Source organism: Salarias fasciatus, chromosome 5, assembly GCF_902148845.1.
Source record: "Salarias fasciatus chromosome 5, fSalaFa1.1, whole genome shotgun sequence".
Taxonomy (NCBI): domain Eukaryota; kingdom Metazoa; phylum Chordata; class Actinopteri; order Blenniiformes; family Blenniidae; genus Salarias; species Salarias fasciatus.
The window spans coordinates 4,972,663-4,991,219 of NC_043749.1; the positions used below are offsets into that span (position 1 = coordinate 4,972,663).

The 18,557-nt window shown below is 45.5% G+C and overlaps 1 protein-coding gene across 3 annotated transcripts in view; it reads right to left on the reverse strand.

Annotated features, from left to right (window-relative positions):
• Window positions 1-18,557, reverse strand: part of magi1b (membrane associated guanylate kinase, WW and PDZ domain containing 1b) — a 138,618-nt gene that overhangs the window by 77,978 nt on the left and 42,083 nt on the right. For all 3 annotated transcript variants that reach the window (XM_030092786.1, XM_030092787.1, XM_030092785.1), the window contains one exon: window positions 315-431. In XM_030092786.1, coding sequence (XP_029948646.1) covers window positions 315-431 — 117 coding nt within the window. The remainder of the gene's footprint in view (window positions 1-314; window positions 432-18,557) is intronic.

An 18,557-nucleotide genomic window follows, 5' to 3' on the forward strand; every position in this document is an offset into this window, starting at 1 on the left:
GTGTGTATGTAGAGCATGAATGAGCCTCTCCATGATAGCTAAACTCACACAGTCTGCAGGAGCCTTTAAACTAATCAGCTCAGACAGTGGCTCCAACTTACCTAACCTCGGGGTGTTTGGGTTTCAACTGGGCGCTCGCTAAACAAATGCCGCCCTTTAGAGCCAAAACCTAATACCTCACAGAACTGACACGGAAAAAGCCACAGGATTTTCCAAGAACGGCTTGTGTAAATGCCAGGGAACCGGGAGAGACGGCACACCAGAGGATGAAAGACACGAGAAGGAGGTGGCAGGATGAGGCGTCGAGAACTCACAAGGCACGGCGTGGCGGTAAAGGTTGTCTCGGATGGTCTGCTGCAGCTCGTGGTCGGGCGACGACTTCTGGAAGCGCTGGCTCAAATAATGCTTCAGGTCCTTGTTCAGCTTGCTTCCTGCCGTTGTGAACACACACAAAAAACAAACAAACATGGGTTTTCGAGCATGAAAACCACATCACAACAGCCAAAAGTACACTGTTTATGCCATCGTGACAAGTCGGGTGACTGCAAAGCTCAGCTTCAATGAAAAAAACTACACAAGTTGTTTCTTACTACAACGCCGAGTGCTTAGCTGTGAATTGTACACTTGCCATTGTCACTCGGAGGGGAAGCTGGCAGCAAAATCTCTCTGCAACAAGACCGGGCTAGCCAAAATCAAGAGCGCTAGCGCCACGGCTAACGCCGCGCGGCAGGCCTCCCACCGCCACGCCATCTGGACCTCAGACACACATTAGGGCTACTGAGGGGCGGCGTGGCTGGAACGTGTCCGCTCGTTGTGGAGTGTTTTGTTTCTGAGCGCGGCTGTTAAAGAGCGTTCCCGCGTCAGGTGACAGTTTGCGCGTGCAAACGCAACACAAAGAGCGGAGACGCACCCCCGGCCGTCGCACAGATGTCTGGGGAAAATCAGACGGCCTGATGGATGTGACAGTGTGAACCCAAAATGGAGACGTGTCACGCCACAAAAACATCTCATCACTCCAGATATTAGTGATTGTCCCATTATTTATTATACAAATGATTTATCTCCCGTCTTCCCGTGGCTGCCGAGACCATTTTTGGTTGTCTTGGGCAAACAACCACTCATAAAAGGCCCTAGATCCTGTTTCCATGGAAACTGTGTGTGTGTGTGTGTGTGTGTGTGTGTGTGTGTGTGTGTGTGTGTGTGTGTGTGTGTGTGTGTGTGTGTGTGTGTGTTTAATAAGATGATTGAGATTGTTAGCATAGTACAGAGCAGCTTTCTGCACTGGCTGGCAGAGTGATTGTAGGTTCACATAATAAAAATACAATTTGACCACAACAGGGACATCCCATAGACATGCTCCCACTATTTTTTCCCCCATCCTCATCTGTCATATGATTTTGCCTGTCATTGTCATAAATTCACATAAATGCTTTAAAAACAGACAAAAAAAAAAAAAAAGGTAAGTATGTTCATGAAAAAGCATTTTCCGAATAGAGTTAAACTATTCAGAAATATCCTAGACTGTGTGAAAACAAAGGTCTCAAAAATAACAAAATGTATATATCTACATCACCTCTTTGGGGGTTTCACAACATGCTTTGATAGAGAAGCATTCATCGTGGGATTATCAGGATTAGAGAAGCGAAAATTAGAGGAAGGGATTTCAAAGATGCCGTTACCTAAAAGCAGTTCTGTGAAAGTATTACTAATATATGTCAATAAATACCTTGAGACATCATGTTCCTTCAGCCAGCAGCCTGTAGTTCGAGGGTGATTTTTCACCTCACCATCAAACCTCTCACTGGGATTAAATGTCACTCCCGCCTATCCCGACGTATCACTTCAGTGAAATTCTCACAAGTCACAAAGCTCAGAGCTCGAAAAGCACTCAGAGCGCAGACCTCGGCCAAACAGCTCAGCCCCACCTCCAATATAACAATTTACTGACAATATTTAGGACCTGCCATATTTTTTTCTAGTAAATTTAAATAAGTTATTGACAGTTGGACGAGTTGTAAAGAACTAAATTAAAAGATTCAACGCTCAAAACTGATGCCGAACCAAATTAGTAACACCTTCCAAACACCGTATGAATTTTGCTGGTTCACAGTGTTGAATTTTCTGATGCCTCATGAATTTCCAGCTTGTCACCAGCAAAACTGACCAGTGTTTGTAAAGAACGCTCTCTCAGACCGCCTGTGCACCTGAAGGAGCGATTACATAAACTTTAATCCAGTTGTGTCCTCTCTTAATTCCCTCTTTGTGCTTGCTTATCTCGATGTAACAACAATACCTTCATAAAACGGGCAGACATCCTTCAAAGGGATGGCGGGACGAATAACAACACCCTGAAGGACTTCACGGCTGACGGATGAGGCGAAGGTAATTAGGTGGAGATGGTGTTGATGAAGGAGATAGCGCGATCTGTCGTCCTCCTGTCTCTGGGCACTTCGCAGTTATCGGGTGTTGACAGAGAACATCTGGGTGTCTGATGATCAGCATCTGCTGGCTATTCATTGCATTTATTGCAAGTGTGCTGACAACGGAATAAAATTAAAACCAATGTCGGCTACCTGCGCGGGCCACAACAGCTCCAGTGACTGATGGGAATAATTGACTTAAACACAATAGGAAGAAGTTTTTGCAAGGTTTCGGTGTGAACGGAGTCGACGGTTTCAGTGAAAACTACCTCTGGACATGCTCAGATTTCTTGCTCCTCTGTCTTCAACGTATGCTGATTGGACAGAATTGCACTCAGCCTAGAAGACCGTCCTCAGTACTTTCACAGAAAGTGAAGAGTAAGTCACCACAGGTTTTTTTTTTTCCCTGGTTCTGCCTGGAGCCGGAGTCCGCACGGGAGCCAGCAGTTAACCGAGGCTCTTTTCACGGCAACACTACTTAATATGTCGTTTCTGGTACGAGGTCAAATATCATTCCACCACATTTCCTCTCCATTTCTTTTTCTCTCTCTCTTTCCTGTGCAATACCGAACCCAGCAGCCAACTACTCTGAAAGCACCCTCCCACAGCGGGTGGGCTTTCAGACTTTTGGCTCTGAATAGATTACAGTCACATCTGACTGTACAACAAATACACGCCGCTAGCGTTCAAGATCAATACTGTAAATGTGCTGGATTAGGAGTCTGTCACTCATCGGAAGTGAAAGAAGGTTCACAAAGTCATGTCTTACCCCCTTTTAGCCTTTTAAGACAGCAAGTCAGGTCCTGAAAACCGATACCAGGCATGTGTTAACACCATAAGCCCATTAACCGATACTGTATAGCCTTCATCTGGTTTGGTAGGGTCTGATTTTGATAATGATGATGATAAGACACTGATCAGACTATACAAAGGTCAACAACATCCATTTATATGCTCCCCCTTGTTTTATATCATACATATTTCTCATTAATCGACATTTCAGAGAAAAAAAAAGTTTAGTTTCAATATGTGATGGTTTTCGGTGTCTCTCCCAGTCAATTATCCAAAAGTGAATATTTGTTCAGTCACTGTTGTACAGTTTGAGCTCAGACTGATGGCCAAACTGGGGTTTAATTTGACACACATGAGAACATGGCAGGAAAAGCAGTCGGGTGGTGCTTGGAGACCATTTGGCTGAGTGGCCACCCACCAGAATCCTGCTGCAAACAGATAATTACAAATGACAGATCCCTCAAACACACCCCACCTGTTATAGATTTTCCATAAGGCCCCTAAAACAAGCAAGATTTTCAAGAGGAAACATGCAATCCATGACAGGAGGGGAGGAGAGGGAGAAGGGGGTTTATATAAGAGACGGGGGGAAGGCGCAGACTGTCACACACAACCAGCACATCAGAGTAGGCCAGACAAAACATCAAAAGTTTCTTAGACACAGCTGAAATGTGGAAAGCCCCGCTCCTTTCCAGGCATCTCCCTGTGAGCCCACCCTGCACCCTCCGCTCTGATCAGCCAGCCAAGGCCCTGCTCAGACATGCATAGCCAGACATGGCAGCGGCTCGGCCCTCCGCTGGCAGCTGACATCTGTATTCACAGCATGGAAAAACCGAACTTCACACTGAAACTCGATCCGCCTGCTTGCAGCGCAGAGCAGAGCAGGAAACGAAAGGTTTTGACCAATTTCTGCAGGTTTGGAAGCAGCAGGCCTAGTGGACGATTCACACGTCTTAGAGAGTCTCTGTAACTCAGCGTATCGTCAAAATCCACATTTACACCCGTTAGTGAACAGGCAGAGGATCTCAACTGTTGCACAAACCAACACTGTAATACTAATAAATTCTGGTTTGATTTTGTAAAATACTCAGTTCTCTCATCTTCCCATTATTGTTGAAATCATTTGATCAATGACATGTGATATTTAGTCAATGCAGCCTGTCTTTAAAGCACTTGGACACTCTTGCCTTTACACAGATCATCCCATCGTCCTCTTGTGGGGTCACAGAGTTGAGAATTCTGTCTTTCCAGTCACTTTTACTCAATTTCTGGACCTTTTTTTTAAATCTCTAACTTCTGGCCTGTTGCATCCAGATATACTGTAATATTTATCATTGGAGAACAGTTGTTAACACCCCATACTGTATTCCCAGAGTTACCACTGTGCCGCCTGACGCCGTTTCCATCACTAATAGACATGCAGCATAATTTTGACAGAGTGGATAACGGCTAAGAATCACTTCAAGTGCAGCAGCACATCAGATTTACAGTGAAATCTGCTGGCATCATAAAAAAAAAATGGAGGAAAAAGCAGCAATTACTGCCAATCAGCACAAACCTAAGATTCCACAATGTTTGGTTATTTGGTTGGAAGACTGAACGGAAATCTGGTTTGAATGTCTCGGAAACAAAGTGTGTGTGGTGACACTTCAACACTTCCACTTATGCAACAGGAATATTATTGGTTTTGTCTTCAAAACTTTCAAGCGCAATTGAATTGACAGTCGGTGTCACTTATGGATGGTTTTCTGTTTTCCTGGAGAACAATCCGAGCTGCATCGATCCTGGATGACGAGGTTTCAACACTGACATTAAAGATTCTCTGAGCTTGTGACTTGCGGTCCAACAATCCAACTTTGTCATCTGTATGTCAAAAACAGTTGTTAGAGATTTACTGTAAATCCTACACGACTGTCTCTGGTTGTCTTTTCAGCGCAAGGCCCGTCTGAAGAGGCCTTTCTGTGCAGGCATTTGAAAAATGCAGATTGTGGCTTCAGTCATCACAGTGGGCAACAGTAGACACAACCAGCCTCTTAACACAAAGCAACAGTCTAAGTGACAAAGCAAAAAAAAAAACACACACAGTCATATGCCGCAGTGCCAGCCTGTTTTACACTTAGCCAAGTCCGATCTGGCAGAGCCACCATGTCTGGCTGAGCACTGAGTGTGGCTTCAGTGTAGAATACACAAATAGTCTGGCAGACAAGGTAACAAACCCTTTTCTTTTTTTCTGTTTTTTCAAATCCTCTCTTGAATTGTCTTGTGGACATCAAGAGGCATGTTGCCAGGCAGAAGATATGATTAGAACTGAATGGTCTTTGGTGTGATGTTTACTGTTAAATTTAGTTCCTCCTAAGTGGGGCGTAGTAAAGAGAGCCGCTCCAAACTTAAAGGGATTTGTGTCTCTCCAAACTCACCTCCTACCGGCTAAATTTAGCTGTGTGCACAAGCTGTCCATTGTCGTGTCTTAAATAATCATCTCCTAAGTGAGCGGTCCACCCACAGCAGCTCTACTTAATCAGATAATCAAGGCTAATCGGTGTTTTAATTGATTTAACCAGCAGCGGTGATCTACAGTTAACGTTTCCATCGCCGCTGATCGGAGCTTAAGCATATGTCAGAATGATTAAGAACATGCGGGGAAGTCGCAGGGAGCCGGGTCTGACCCCTGAACGATGACTTCTGCTGAGCGCTGATACCAGACAGACGTCCGCAGAGATCGCAAAGTGTCACGAAAGTGACCAAAACAAAAGATATTTTGAAGAAATTGTGAGAGTAAGTGGTCTTGGAATTGGACGTGAAAGCCCAAAAACATGTTGAAGAGATTTCATATTCAAGGAGCTGAAAGAGGTGTGTGTCTGTGTGTCTGTGTGTCTGTGTGTGTGTGTGTGTGTGTGTGTGTGTGCGCGTGCGCTCCCGTACATGTGCATTGCATCACAGCAATGGCTGGGCTCTGTATCCATAGCAACAGCTGCCAGATGAGCTCTGACTGTAGTGAAGGTGCTGCTGGGTCACAACCAGGCATAATCTGCTGCCCCCTTCTGGACAAGTTGGGCATTACAAAAACAAAGCTGGATTACTGACACAAATAGATAAGCTTTTTGAATTTTAACAAATTTATATAGATATGGATATACATGTATCTTAGTGAACGCTAATGTAGAATTTTAATTGTTTCATGAACTCAAGAGTTAAATCACTGCTTGAAAAGACACAAAAGAGCAATAAATTATGACCAGGCTGAGGCTTCGGAGAAACTAATAATCAGAATGAGTAAAAACATTAAAACTAAATCTTTCAGATGATGATATGCAAATGTATCATCTGATCAATCATGATAGAAACCTGAAACTGAGAACAAGTCTTACAATAATTGCATTACATGCATGGAATCTAAATAAACAGATGAATAAACTCCTACACATTGAAATGAGTGGAAAACACAAGTAGTTTATGAGCAAAAGGTGGATTTGATTCAGTGTTTGAATCCAGAGTTCATATCGGAGGTGCAGAGAGCTCCACGTCAAATCTAATGCAGACACTACGGGGAGTGAAAAGTTCAGGGATGGCCTTCAGCGCTCTGAAGTGCGAGTCCTTCCTCCTGCATGCAGATGTGTGTGATGACTTCTTCACACTGCTGCGAGCCAGGCAGAATTTCAAGCGGCCTCACAATACAGCGGCGGGGGACGGCGGTACTGAACCGGCGCACGTAATTTCTCACAAATGCACATGTGAATGGATGTTTTCCATTAGCCTTTAGAGGAAGGAGCACGGAGCTTCTGGCACGAGGCAGCGCAGCTCTGAACTGAGGAGCACAGGCATTCAGACACCACTTTCTCAGAATAACAAAACTGTGTATTTTCTCAGAAGAAAGGCTTCTCTCAACAGGATTGTTGTGATAATAAAGCCTAAGGGTTAGACATATGCAATCGTGCGCAAGAAATCTTCATCTTCAATCTGCAAACATGAACTCTTCATGAATGCTGGAGTTGAATCAGTCCGTGCTGAATTCTCTCTAATATGGTGAAGTATTTTCCAAATTTTTGACTCTAATTCAGACCTCCTGGAGAACAGTGCACTTTCTCTTGCCCCTAAGTTACACTTCAGACATATTCCTTTCTCCATCCGTGTCTTTGTATTTTATGACATTATGCATGTGGTGGGTGAGGAAAGAGCCTGTTTTCACCATGTAAAACACTTTGTGTTGCTTAGTATTGGATGAGAAGTGCTTCACATACAAAGGCTGGCTGATTGCTCACAGTACGACACAGTGGATGTGAATCTAGTGCAGCAGGACTCTCACTGGCCAAAAGTGTTGAGTTGCAGAGCATAAAACCACAGAGCACGAAACCGGTTTATCACCGTTTTCTGCCGTGATAATAATACAGTGTATTCTGTAACTGAACTAGAGCGTATTGTTGATCTGCCAGGTCCACTCTGCTGTGAACAGCTTCTTCTCCACTAAGTTCCTGCATCATTGATCACACTTAGTTTCAAAGGTCTTTTTGAAGAATATTCCCAACAGTCGATACGACCACGCCTGATGTTTTCGCCTCCTCTCCGTTTTCTTCTTCTAGCCTCACTGATGCGGCGCCACTTCACATGATACTGAGAACCACTGAGAACCACAGCCTCTGAGCTGCTCTCGGTAAATTAAAGGATGAATGAACGATACACTCAGCAATGGATCAGCAGACAAGTCCAATTATATGTGGCGGCTTAAAAAGGTGGATGCACGCACTAAAGGTGCGGTAATTCATAATCGTTTGGCTGCAACAGGATGAAAGTCTTGACTGCTTTGTTTCTGAACTATAGAGGCAAAATATGAAGCATTTAGCCAAAGTCCACAGATTTATGAACCTGATCGCATCGAAGAGCGAAACCTGGTTTCTCTCCTTTGACATTTGCGCCTCATCCATTCGTGCTGGAGGGAAAAAAAAAAGAGAAAAAACAACAGATCCGAAACAACTGGGGTTAAATCTCTGACAGATTTTCAATCCCTGTCTATATGGTTGTGTCTCCCCGGAGCTGCTCCCCTGTTTACTATGTTTCAGATTGCTTTCATTGATCGTAGCGTTCCACACGGGGAGAGAGAGGAAAAGAAAAAAAAAAAAAAAAAAAAATCCTCAGAGGATTTATTTCCGCACACAGGGAAGGAAAAAATAGGGCCGCAGTAGAGGTGTCATTTTCCCTTCTGCTGTCTGACAGCCGACGACAAGAGGGAAAAAAAAAAAGCCGCACGTGACTCTTTATGGTGCTGAGCGCATACATGTGTGTGAGGCTGCCACATGCCTGTGAGTGATGCGGAGTTGGTATTTGAGGGGCCATTATTTACCCAACACGAGCATCTGTCTGAAGTGACAAACATCCGCCTCTGCCAGCCAAGGACTCGGACACCATAAACAATCATGCGGCGCCCGCCCGGTGATTTATGCTGCCGCTGATCCGCGGGCCGTAACTTCTATGTTATTAATATTCTTGTGATGAGAGCTGCATGCAGTGGAAGGCCCTTCAATCGGAGGCCTCTCCAGAGGGGATCAATCGTCTCCTGACGCAGAGGATGAGAGGAAGCCATGAGAACCTCCTGAGGATCACGACTCAACTAAAAATACACAAATAATCAAAGTTTCCTCAACGCATACTGTCCGTCAGGCCTGGGTCTGCTCAGAGAAATGAGATTATTGACAAAATGCAGCAGTTTTAGTCTGATGAGGCCACGATTCAGAGAATGGGAGGAGCTACCTGGGGTGACGGGCCGGCCGATTGGCTCAGAATATCTCCCGGCGACTAATCCAAAGCAGAACTCTGATGTCGAGGAACAAACAAGCAGCAGGAGACGACAAAGAAGAATGTAGGATGAAAATAGATACGGAACCGCAGGTGAAAAGAGCTAAAGACTCAGGAACGTAGCAGATAAGTGGGGAGGCAGCCGACTGGAACCTTCACACAGCCCCGCTGTCATTTGGCGTTCTTCACGTTCAAAGACAACTGAAGAAGATGTCAGTGATGATAAAAGATGATCTTTAACCGACAACAAGGCTGTGCAGCCGTTACGAAAGCATCAGATCAATTTAGGAGAAAGGGATTTCTCTTTGATTTGATTATTACCACATAGCAAGATCCCATCTGTGAAACACAACCAAGACAACAAGATTGTTTTTTACCAGCTGGAAAAATTCACTGTGTCGTTTTAGCTGGAATTAATCATGAACTAAACTTTTGAAGCACAATCATCCCATCACTCGTGTCTGAGGTGGGCGCAGCAACATCAATCGTCTGGTCATTCTGCTTTGAAGTTGCCTCGGCCCTCTGAATTCCTGACTGGAAATTAGGGAATTTCCTTTCAAACCCCAGGATGTTGCCATCGAGTTAATCACAGCATTCAAATGGTTTGCTTCCAGTAAGGCTGTTTGTTTCATGTCTTCATTCACAAAGTGTTAAAAGAGTGGAAAAATGTCCTACATGCTGCAAGAAGCCTCTTAAAGATGAAACTCAGCTTCTCAAAGCTTCAGACTTCACTTTACAACAACAACAACAAAAAACTGCTTCTGAGAGCCGAGGCTTTATCCAGTTTAATGGAAGAAACATTTTGATTCTTTTAAACAGATTCTGATGATTTACTGACAAAAAAATATATATTTTGATGAATTTAAATGAATGACATTAACTGAAGAAAAAAAACAGAATTTAGAATGAACTACTCTGAAAACGCTTAAGGAAACTAAACTCAAGGTTTCTCTGAGGCTAAAAACCATATAATCCTCATCTCAAGCTGCTTTCTGACAAAACCTCCCAGACAGAATCGAGGTGACGCTGAAAAGAAGAACAAATCTTTAAACCTCTGAATGATCAATGTGACTGAAATATATTGAGGAGAAACAGGAAACTGCATCAAATATGTGAGCAACACCGTTATTTAGTCTGATGGTTATTATTCATTTCATAAATGTGTCTAATGTCACTGTTCCATAGCTTACTATATATCCATACCTTTACATTAACTCTTTCCTCTGATAGAGAGGATTTTATATCAGCCTCCTGGTCTGCACAGATAGGTCTGTTTTTCTTTTTTTTTTATATTCTTATTTTGTGCAAATAAAGAAAAGATTTAAGTCATTCAAAGCAGAAATGTGACACTACAATACGACTGAACAGCAGATTACGGGCCGAATGACCAGGCGAACGTGTGACTAAGCTGAAAACGTCCCAGTTTATTAGGCCCGTCCGCCGGTGAGACGTATTACCATAATATGCTGTGGCCTCTCTCCGCCCCGATTCCACTTCACAGCAAGATAAATGGCCGACTGCTGGGGTGTAATCAGAGGCGGAGCGCTAAGTCACCCCGGGCCCTCAGCGGGGGAACGCTGCTCTGACAGACCCACCGCCGGTCACGGAGCGGGAGGAGGGGGTTGCTGGGAAAACACAAACAACACCGGGAAAGACGAAGAATTACATCCGGAGCAAACGGAGAACGGGAGCAGAAAACACCGGGCAGTGAAGAGAGGAGGGCAGAGGAGACGAAGGAGGCCCGCTCCTCCTGCAGGAGCTGCTGTTGGGGCTCCGGGCCTCTAATTGGCCGCACGATGATTAAGCGGGGGTCTGCCACGCTCGGCCTCACCGCGGGGTCCCGGGCAGGCTCATTAACTCTGCCACCAGGGGGCACATGTCACTCAGGATCATTGAGAGCCGGGGACAGTGAAGTGTGTGCATGCAGGAGGGAAGTGTGTGAATCCCCTGATGCTTTCAGTGAGATGGGAGTGGGCACGTATAACAACAATGATTAACATCGCTGCCTCCATACATCCATCAGCTCGCTGCTGTCAGGTCAGAGGAGGAGAAACAGATGCAGCATCTCAGCTTCACATGACGACACTGGCATTTTTAAAGTGTAGCTTCCTACACAGAAGTTTTGTCCTAAACCAGGGGTGTCAAACATAAGGTCTGTGGGCCAAAATCAGTCCACAAGAGGCTCAAATACGGCCCACCAAATAGTAAAAATTCCAAAGAAAAATATGATTTTTGAATAGATTTTTAAGAATAGTGGACAGAACAGAACACAGAGACTCGAGATGAGCTATCGGCGACGCTGCTGTGAATGATCGCTCCCTCACTGTGAAAATACACACCAGCTTCAGTCTCAAAGCCAAAGTTTCAGGGTGAGTTTGGAAAAACATGCACAATCCAACAGCTGTAAGGGAAGTTTCCTGGACATTTCACTGCATGTTGCACCAGAGGGTATTGTTAAAACTGGCTTCATGTTGAGATAGTTGTCAATATCATCATAATTCTTCGATTTTTGCAAAAATGTAGACATTTCCATCAGTGACGCTCCGCATCACAAAGAATAAAAATGATCAAGTTTGAATTTAAAGCTTCTTATTTGGGCTGCATGTGACTGTTGACATGAAATCTTTTCAATTCGTCCTCTTCTCATTTTTTGCAATATCTTTAACTGACCCCACAAACATGGTAATCTCTCAGACACACCCTCTGACATCCACTTCACTTCTTTCAATCCATCCATCCATCCGTCCGTCCGTCCGTCCGTCCCCGATGCCTGAAGAGAGCATGTCTGACCCACTTTTCTTCCGCTGTCACCCCGTCACTCTGCTGACTCAAGACGTGTGCAAGCTGCTGTGTGGATGTGCGCACACGCGGGCCACGCAGCCGCGCTCATGCGCATGAATACGTTTGGCAACACATGCATACGGGAGCAAACACTGAAACGCGCCGCATCTGCTCGCCGAGCTAATTTTAGAGCCGGGATGAGAACAGACGACACAGAAACAAGCAGAGATGCAAGGAAGTACACACTTGAACGTAAATCTTCCTGGAAAACGTGTGAGGTTTTCCACACTGATCATCACTTTGAGAACTGCTGTCAGCTAACTGTCTTCCTTTTCCTCGGTCCACACTGTGATGTGCACACACTGCATTGAGAAGAACTTCACTGACATCAGGTTTCAGTATCTTAACCTCCCCAACTGATTGCTTACTCTCAACTAACCACATCCAGATAGCATAATTTGCCTTAAACCCACAACTCAACCCTTCAAATCCAGAGAAATTTTGGGGAAAACTGCATCGACTTCCACTGATCTGTTGCAGATTTAAGTCTTATCCTTCACCTGACCCTAACCTGCAGTCTCTCTTCTCTCTGTAGCTTCCTGCAGGATTTGTGACAGATCTCAGGTCTGTCCCAAGATGAACCAAGTCCTCATCAGCCAGTGTGTAATTATGTTGATGTCCCATCCAGTGACGCGAAACAAACACACTGAACGCACTCCCCAGCTCTTCATCCTAACATCAATACACAGTGACGAGTTCCAGCCTAAAAACTCCCTCTGCAGCTCTGAAGACATCAAAGCGGTGCAGGTCACACAGATCTGTGTGTGCTCTCAGATTTCAGTCCACACTGGGACATTTTGGGGTTGTGGGCTAATGGGGCAGCAGTCACTGCTGGTTACGTCTGCAGTCCTTTCTGGGTCAGCATCAGGCACCGCTCATCCAGCCCTGCATGCCTTCACAGCTGACTCCGGGCCAGCGACACACACACACACACACACACACACACAACACACACAGGTTGTGCTTCTGGTATACTGGGACGTAAACAACCATCATCAGACCGAATATGAAATATGTGAACAATATCAGCCAAATAAGAAAACATCGCATCAAATGCACAGCTGCGGAGAAGCTGCCAGAAGCCAGAACTGCCAGTAGTAAACCTCTTAACACACACGCACACACTTGATGAACCTGGAAACAGCTTGAGTGCACACACAGGGACAATCTCATGCATCAGCTGCTCCAGGACGCACTCCTGTCTTTACATTCAAGCCCCACAAAGTGCACACGTCCGCGGCGAGGCCATATGTGTGCACGGCTGCGTGCGCTCCGCTCAAAACGTCCTCGCACTTTACGGCACGGCGAGCGAGATGAAGCCCGGCGAACCGTGTAAAGAGCTGTGTGTGTGAGGAGAGGGCTGCGGCGGCGTGGGCCGATGACTAACCGGGTCGCTCGGCTCGCTCCGGCACAGTCGTGAGGAGCGAACGCGCCCGTCGCACGCACGCAGCGGCCGGGCGAGCCGTCGGCACGCAGCACGCCAGCGCATTACCGCCAGAGCCCAGGGAGGAGGACTCCGCCGCCAGCTCGCAGCCCTAATCCGGAGCGAGGGGTCCGCGTCCAAACCGTGGTGACGACACGCTGACGGACGGACACACCCCCCCGCCTCGCTCTCTGTTTGGACTGTCACGGCTTCGGCAGCGCCAAACACGAGCGGCACGGCATGAAAACAGCATGAGCCCCATTAAAAGAACGCTCTGCTGTTCTGTGTTTACTTACTACCAAATTATGAGAAAGGCGTTAACCAAACAGAAGGAGCTGGAGCTGTCACCATTTTTTTCAGATTTAAACAATTCAAGATATTTGTGGTCAATTTGAGTGATCTTATGTAAAATGTATTTTTTACATACTTCTGGTTACTGTCAAGGCTTTGCGGATGACAGTGTTTTGTGTTTCTGTTTACACCGTAACGGTACTTGGAGCCACTGAAAACACACCTTGCTGAGAACAGCTCACAAAGTGGAATATTTTTAAAATCACTGACTCTGTCCTCATGGAAACAGCTCAGAAAATGGGAGTGTTTTTTGTAGGCCAGGCCTACATGACAAGGTTTCCAGTGAAAACATTGTTCTTTCGCAGTAGTTACCACGTTGGGCCACTAGTTGGCGTTGTTAAACACACAGGCGTGAGCAGAGAACAACATGCTAGAAACAGAATTTTCCCTGTTTCTACAGTCGGAGTGTTTTCAAAAAGTTTCACCTTAAAAGCCATTTTCAAAAAGTTGCATTGTCATTGGCTCTGTGTAAACAAACACAAAACTCAACAAAATTTTCCATTTTTGCTTGAAAATGTTGTGTGAATGAGGCTGTCGTCTCCGAGGAGTTTGGGCAGAGAGGTCCAGGAGGCAGCCAGCGAAGACCAAACAGGCTTCAGAGTTGATGCCTCTCACATACACAAAAAAAAAACCCCTCCCTGCATGAAGGCGCGCTTCTGTTTTCACGCAGCGCACAACCGTCACTGGATACGTATCGCCTCGTCCTGCTGGGTCTGGGTTATCACAGAGGACGATGGGGCGGTTAACTCCGCTCCAGCGTGGTTACACGGACACTGCTGCGCTGAAAAACACTGGACGGTGAGGAGTGTGGGCCGCCGACTGTGATTACTGCCTGCTGGTTCTCAGCCAGCTGAATCCCAGAGCTGGCTGTCCGTCTGGAGAGCAGACCTGCCCTGCTCCACTCTGAGCCCAATCCTCATCCTCATCCTCATCCCAGAGCCTCCCTGCGTGGCTCCGAGTCGCACCAGGCTGCCGCATTAAGCGTCTGAATTAAAGCAATTTCATCACTGATATTCAAATCGGAAGATTTCCTAATAGGTGATAAAAGCCTTTCAAGCGCAGTAATTGGACACTCGTCTCCGGGTATTTAAAATGATCATGATGGTCATCAAATCTTTACAAAAGAATTAATGGATTTTAACCTATGTAGTGCTTTTCTACTGCTTTAGCAGACCAAAAAAGCGCTTTGCATTGTTAATCACGTTCACACACCAGTGACGGCGGCTGAATCCGTCCACTGGGAGCAGTTTGGGGTTCAGCGTCTTGCTCAAGGGCAATTCGATATGTGGAGGTCTTGCCAATGCCTCAAAAGTTTCCCAGTTGGAGAAAATGTTTTATGATTATTATTATAATTATTATTATTATTATTATTGGCACATGTATCAGAATTTGATAACTTCAGAAATAAATTCTGAATTATATTTTTTGTCAGAATTATGCAAAAAATGACTAGAATGCAGAAGTGGACAAAAACTGAAATTAGTGTAATTAGTGAATATTTCTTAGTCCTGATACTTTTACTGGTACGCAGACACAACATGCACCATGTAACACTTTTAAAATTACAAGTGGCAACTGAGTACGCCCACAACTGAGATCCATTTTTCATTTCAATAGGGAAAAAAAACACTTTCAATTCTTTGCTATCATGTGTATTTAATGCACTTTATTGCTTCTTTTAAAAATTACGAGAATAGATGCTTTAGACTAGATAACTGAATCAAGAAGACAATGCCAATAAATCCAGAGAAATGCAACTAATACTTTTCTTACTCTTGAGGAAAAATGACAATATGCATTTTTTTTAACCACTGATGGTTTACTTGTACAAATAAAGTAGTTCTACCCAAGTATAAATATTGTGACGGTCATTTTTGTGGAATTAGTGGATCTAAGGCAACATTTACATATTTGCAAGTGAAAATGGAAAGTGTTACTTGACTTTTGCACACAACTGCAACCAAAAGCACCGGGAGCCAAACCCTCCCTGTTTGTCACTGGGAAAGTCGCGAAGCATTACATGGGCTTTAAACTACCGGATCCATCGACTCGTCTGCCACCGAGGATCCGTGTGTGCGCCCGAGTACGGCTCGGCATGTGCCACGGTTGTGTACTGTTGCTCCCTGAGGACTGTCACAGCGGGTTGCGCTCAGACGCTGCCCGTTTTCTAATGAAAACTGAGGAGTGCGCAAGAGCAGGCGAAAGATTTGTAGGCAGGGATATTTCTGGTGCCCAAGAGGACGGCATTAGTGCTGGTAGGCAAGGAGACAGAAATAGGGCACAGACGGGGGAAAAAAAGAAAACAAAGTAGGAAAGGCCACAAAAAAAAAGTGGAGGACTAGCAAAAACAGAGGAGGGGAGGGGGGCATGGCAGTCTGGAAGGGTGCCCGGTCCAGAGGTCTGCCACAGATGTGCCCCTCACCACTTAAAGAGGGGGGAGGGTGTGATGAGTGGACAGGAACGCCCAACACACACACCCAAACGTGCACAAGCTCCAGCAGATCTGATTTCAGCAGTAGAGGAGGCGGGACCACCCAGGCACGCCACCCGGTTCACTCAGAGCCCGGGCGCCACTCACTGCACCCGTCACGTTACGCTGGGAGACATTCGGACCCTTTTTCAAACTGCAAAACACCAAAGAGTCGCTGACGACCCGGAGGAACCAGTTTCCACTTAAACTGCATCCACATCTCGGGCGGGTCAAGGTCACCATAATGGAAAAGATAAATAAAACAGCATTTGTTCATGTTTTTTGTGTTTGTGTTGTAACTTTGCACCTTTTTTTTTTGTTGCTTACAGAGTTTTTGATGCAGAGGTTTATGCAGCCTCCACATCGTGGCCTTTTCAAGCACAACACATATTTTGTCATAATATTTTGGCTTGTGCCTCAGGTGAACCTCGTATGCCACCGAACAAGAAGGGCAATAAAAATGGTAATTTTTACCACAGCGACATTAAATTTCCATCCCACCTCATCGTCTGAAGACCTCCTCTCACCTGCCCAGCACAGTCGCCCTCAACACCGTGTTGTGTTGCATCCGCCGCTGTCATCAGGACTCTCTACGCAGTCATTTGCTGTCTAAATATTATTTCTATAAACTCTGCAGAACACTGAGCAGAATAGGAATATCTGCCTCGTTCCTCATCCTCACGACTTCCTTCCGCTCTCCTGTCTGCGATTCGGGGAATGATGGAATCACTGCCTTTTTTTTTTTTTATTCCTGTCGCAGCAGGTAGATGAAGGGAAGCGTGCTTTGCTGTGAAACAATGCATTCATCAAAGCACAAGAGCGCCAGATGCCCAAGTAAGGATGTGTTTTTCTTACCTGGCGGAGCGATGGAGGAGGAGGAGTCATGAAGAAAACCAAGGAAACCAGGCCAATGAGAGAGAGAGGGAGGGAGGGGGAGAGAGGACACGGATGTTAGGATCACAAGAATACATACAAAAATCATGAACATGTACATTTTCTCCTGTCCTGGACAGCCTTTAAGAAAGATCACAGACCCCCAGTCTGATCTCTGATGAGATGAAACTTCACAATAAGTGAAGGATAAAAAAAAAAAAGTGAACCAAATTTAAAGAGCGTGTTGACAGAACTGGACGATCTTACAACCATAAAGCCACATGGCCAGCCTGTGCCACTGCATCGCACACTACATCGTTTTCACAGCATTGCTGTGTAAACAGGAAACTTTTCTGAAACAAAAAAACGATTTCACTTTAAACGTCGCACAAACCAGCCACAAACCACCAGTCAAATTTCAACATCGATCATTTAATTATGGCAGATATACGAACCGTGAGACACATCACAAAAAACACAGAAAACTCCCCAATAAGAAAAGATAGACATACGAGAATGGCCCCAAAAGCCCAAAGTGGCCTCCAAATGGTTTCTAAATGTGTTTATTTATGTAGTTTTTGTCTTCCACGGCCACATTATTTAATCCCACTGGAACGGCAGATACAACACAGGATTTTCAGCTTGAATGAGCTCCTGACAAATGCTGGAAGAACGTGAATTACAAACCCAAACAAATGTTTACGACATGTTACATAATCTCCTAAACAGAGATCTGAGGCAGAGGCCGAGACGGTCAGAGTGCTCCTCATAAAAACGCACGGCCTGTGGGCACATAGAAATAAAAACAGTAATCCATGTCAGGAACAATTAAAGAACCAGACTGTGGATGAGCTGAGAATCAGCATCGACAGGAAGAACACCCGGCTGCCGTTTTCCCAAAAGGAAACCATAAAGTGAGGGGCTGCACATGAGTACAAGTGAAGTTTTCATTGCGTTTTGCGCAGAGATGGTTGAGAGTGTCGGCTGAAGCAGATCCCACTGCAAATCTGAGGAAATCTAGATTAGGTAAACCAAGACAATCACAACACGCCGCCGCCGCAGGCCCCGGCCTGCCCGACAATCACACATCAAGATGTGGGTCACGGTGGAAATGGACTTGTTTTAATTAGGTGGTGGTGATGGAGGGGGGTGGGTGGGGTGGTGATGGCGGCCCGGGCTTGCGCTGTTGACGTTAGCGCTCACGGTTGAGTCCCGGGCGCAGGCGGGAGCATTAGCGCTAACTGGAGCCATGTGCGGGGGCCAGACCCAGAGCTGACGTTACACAGAGCCGAGGCGACGGAGGCTGCTGGGCGCGTTCGCCGCTGGGCAAGCGCAGAGTTATAACTCAGCAACGCTTTCGACTCATAAAATCTAAAGACGGACACAGAGACTCAGCAGCGCCAATAAAACGGAGCAACACACCAAGACTTAAAGCCACAAGAACACTCATGGAAAAAAAAAAATCCAAGAACGCAGACGGGTTGTATATTCTGGAGATGAAACAAATGCAAGCTGCAATATAATGTATAATATAAGAAAAAGACAAGAAAGAGCAGCCGTTGCACATTCAGGGACAGTGTTGTGCAACTTGATAAAAGTA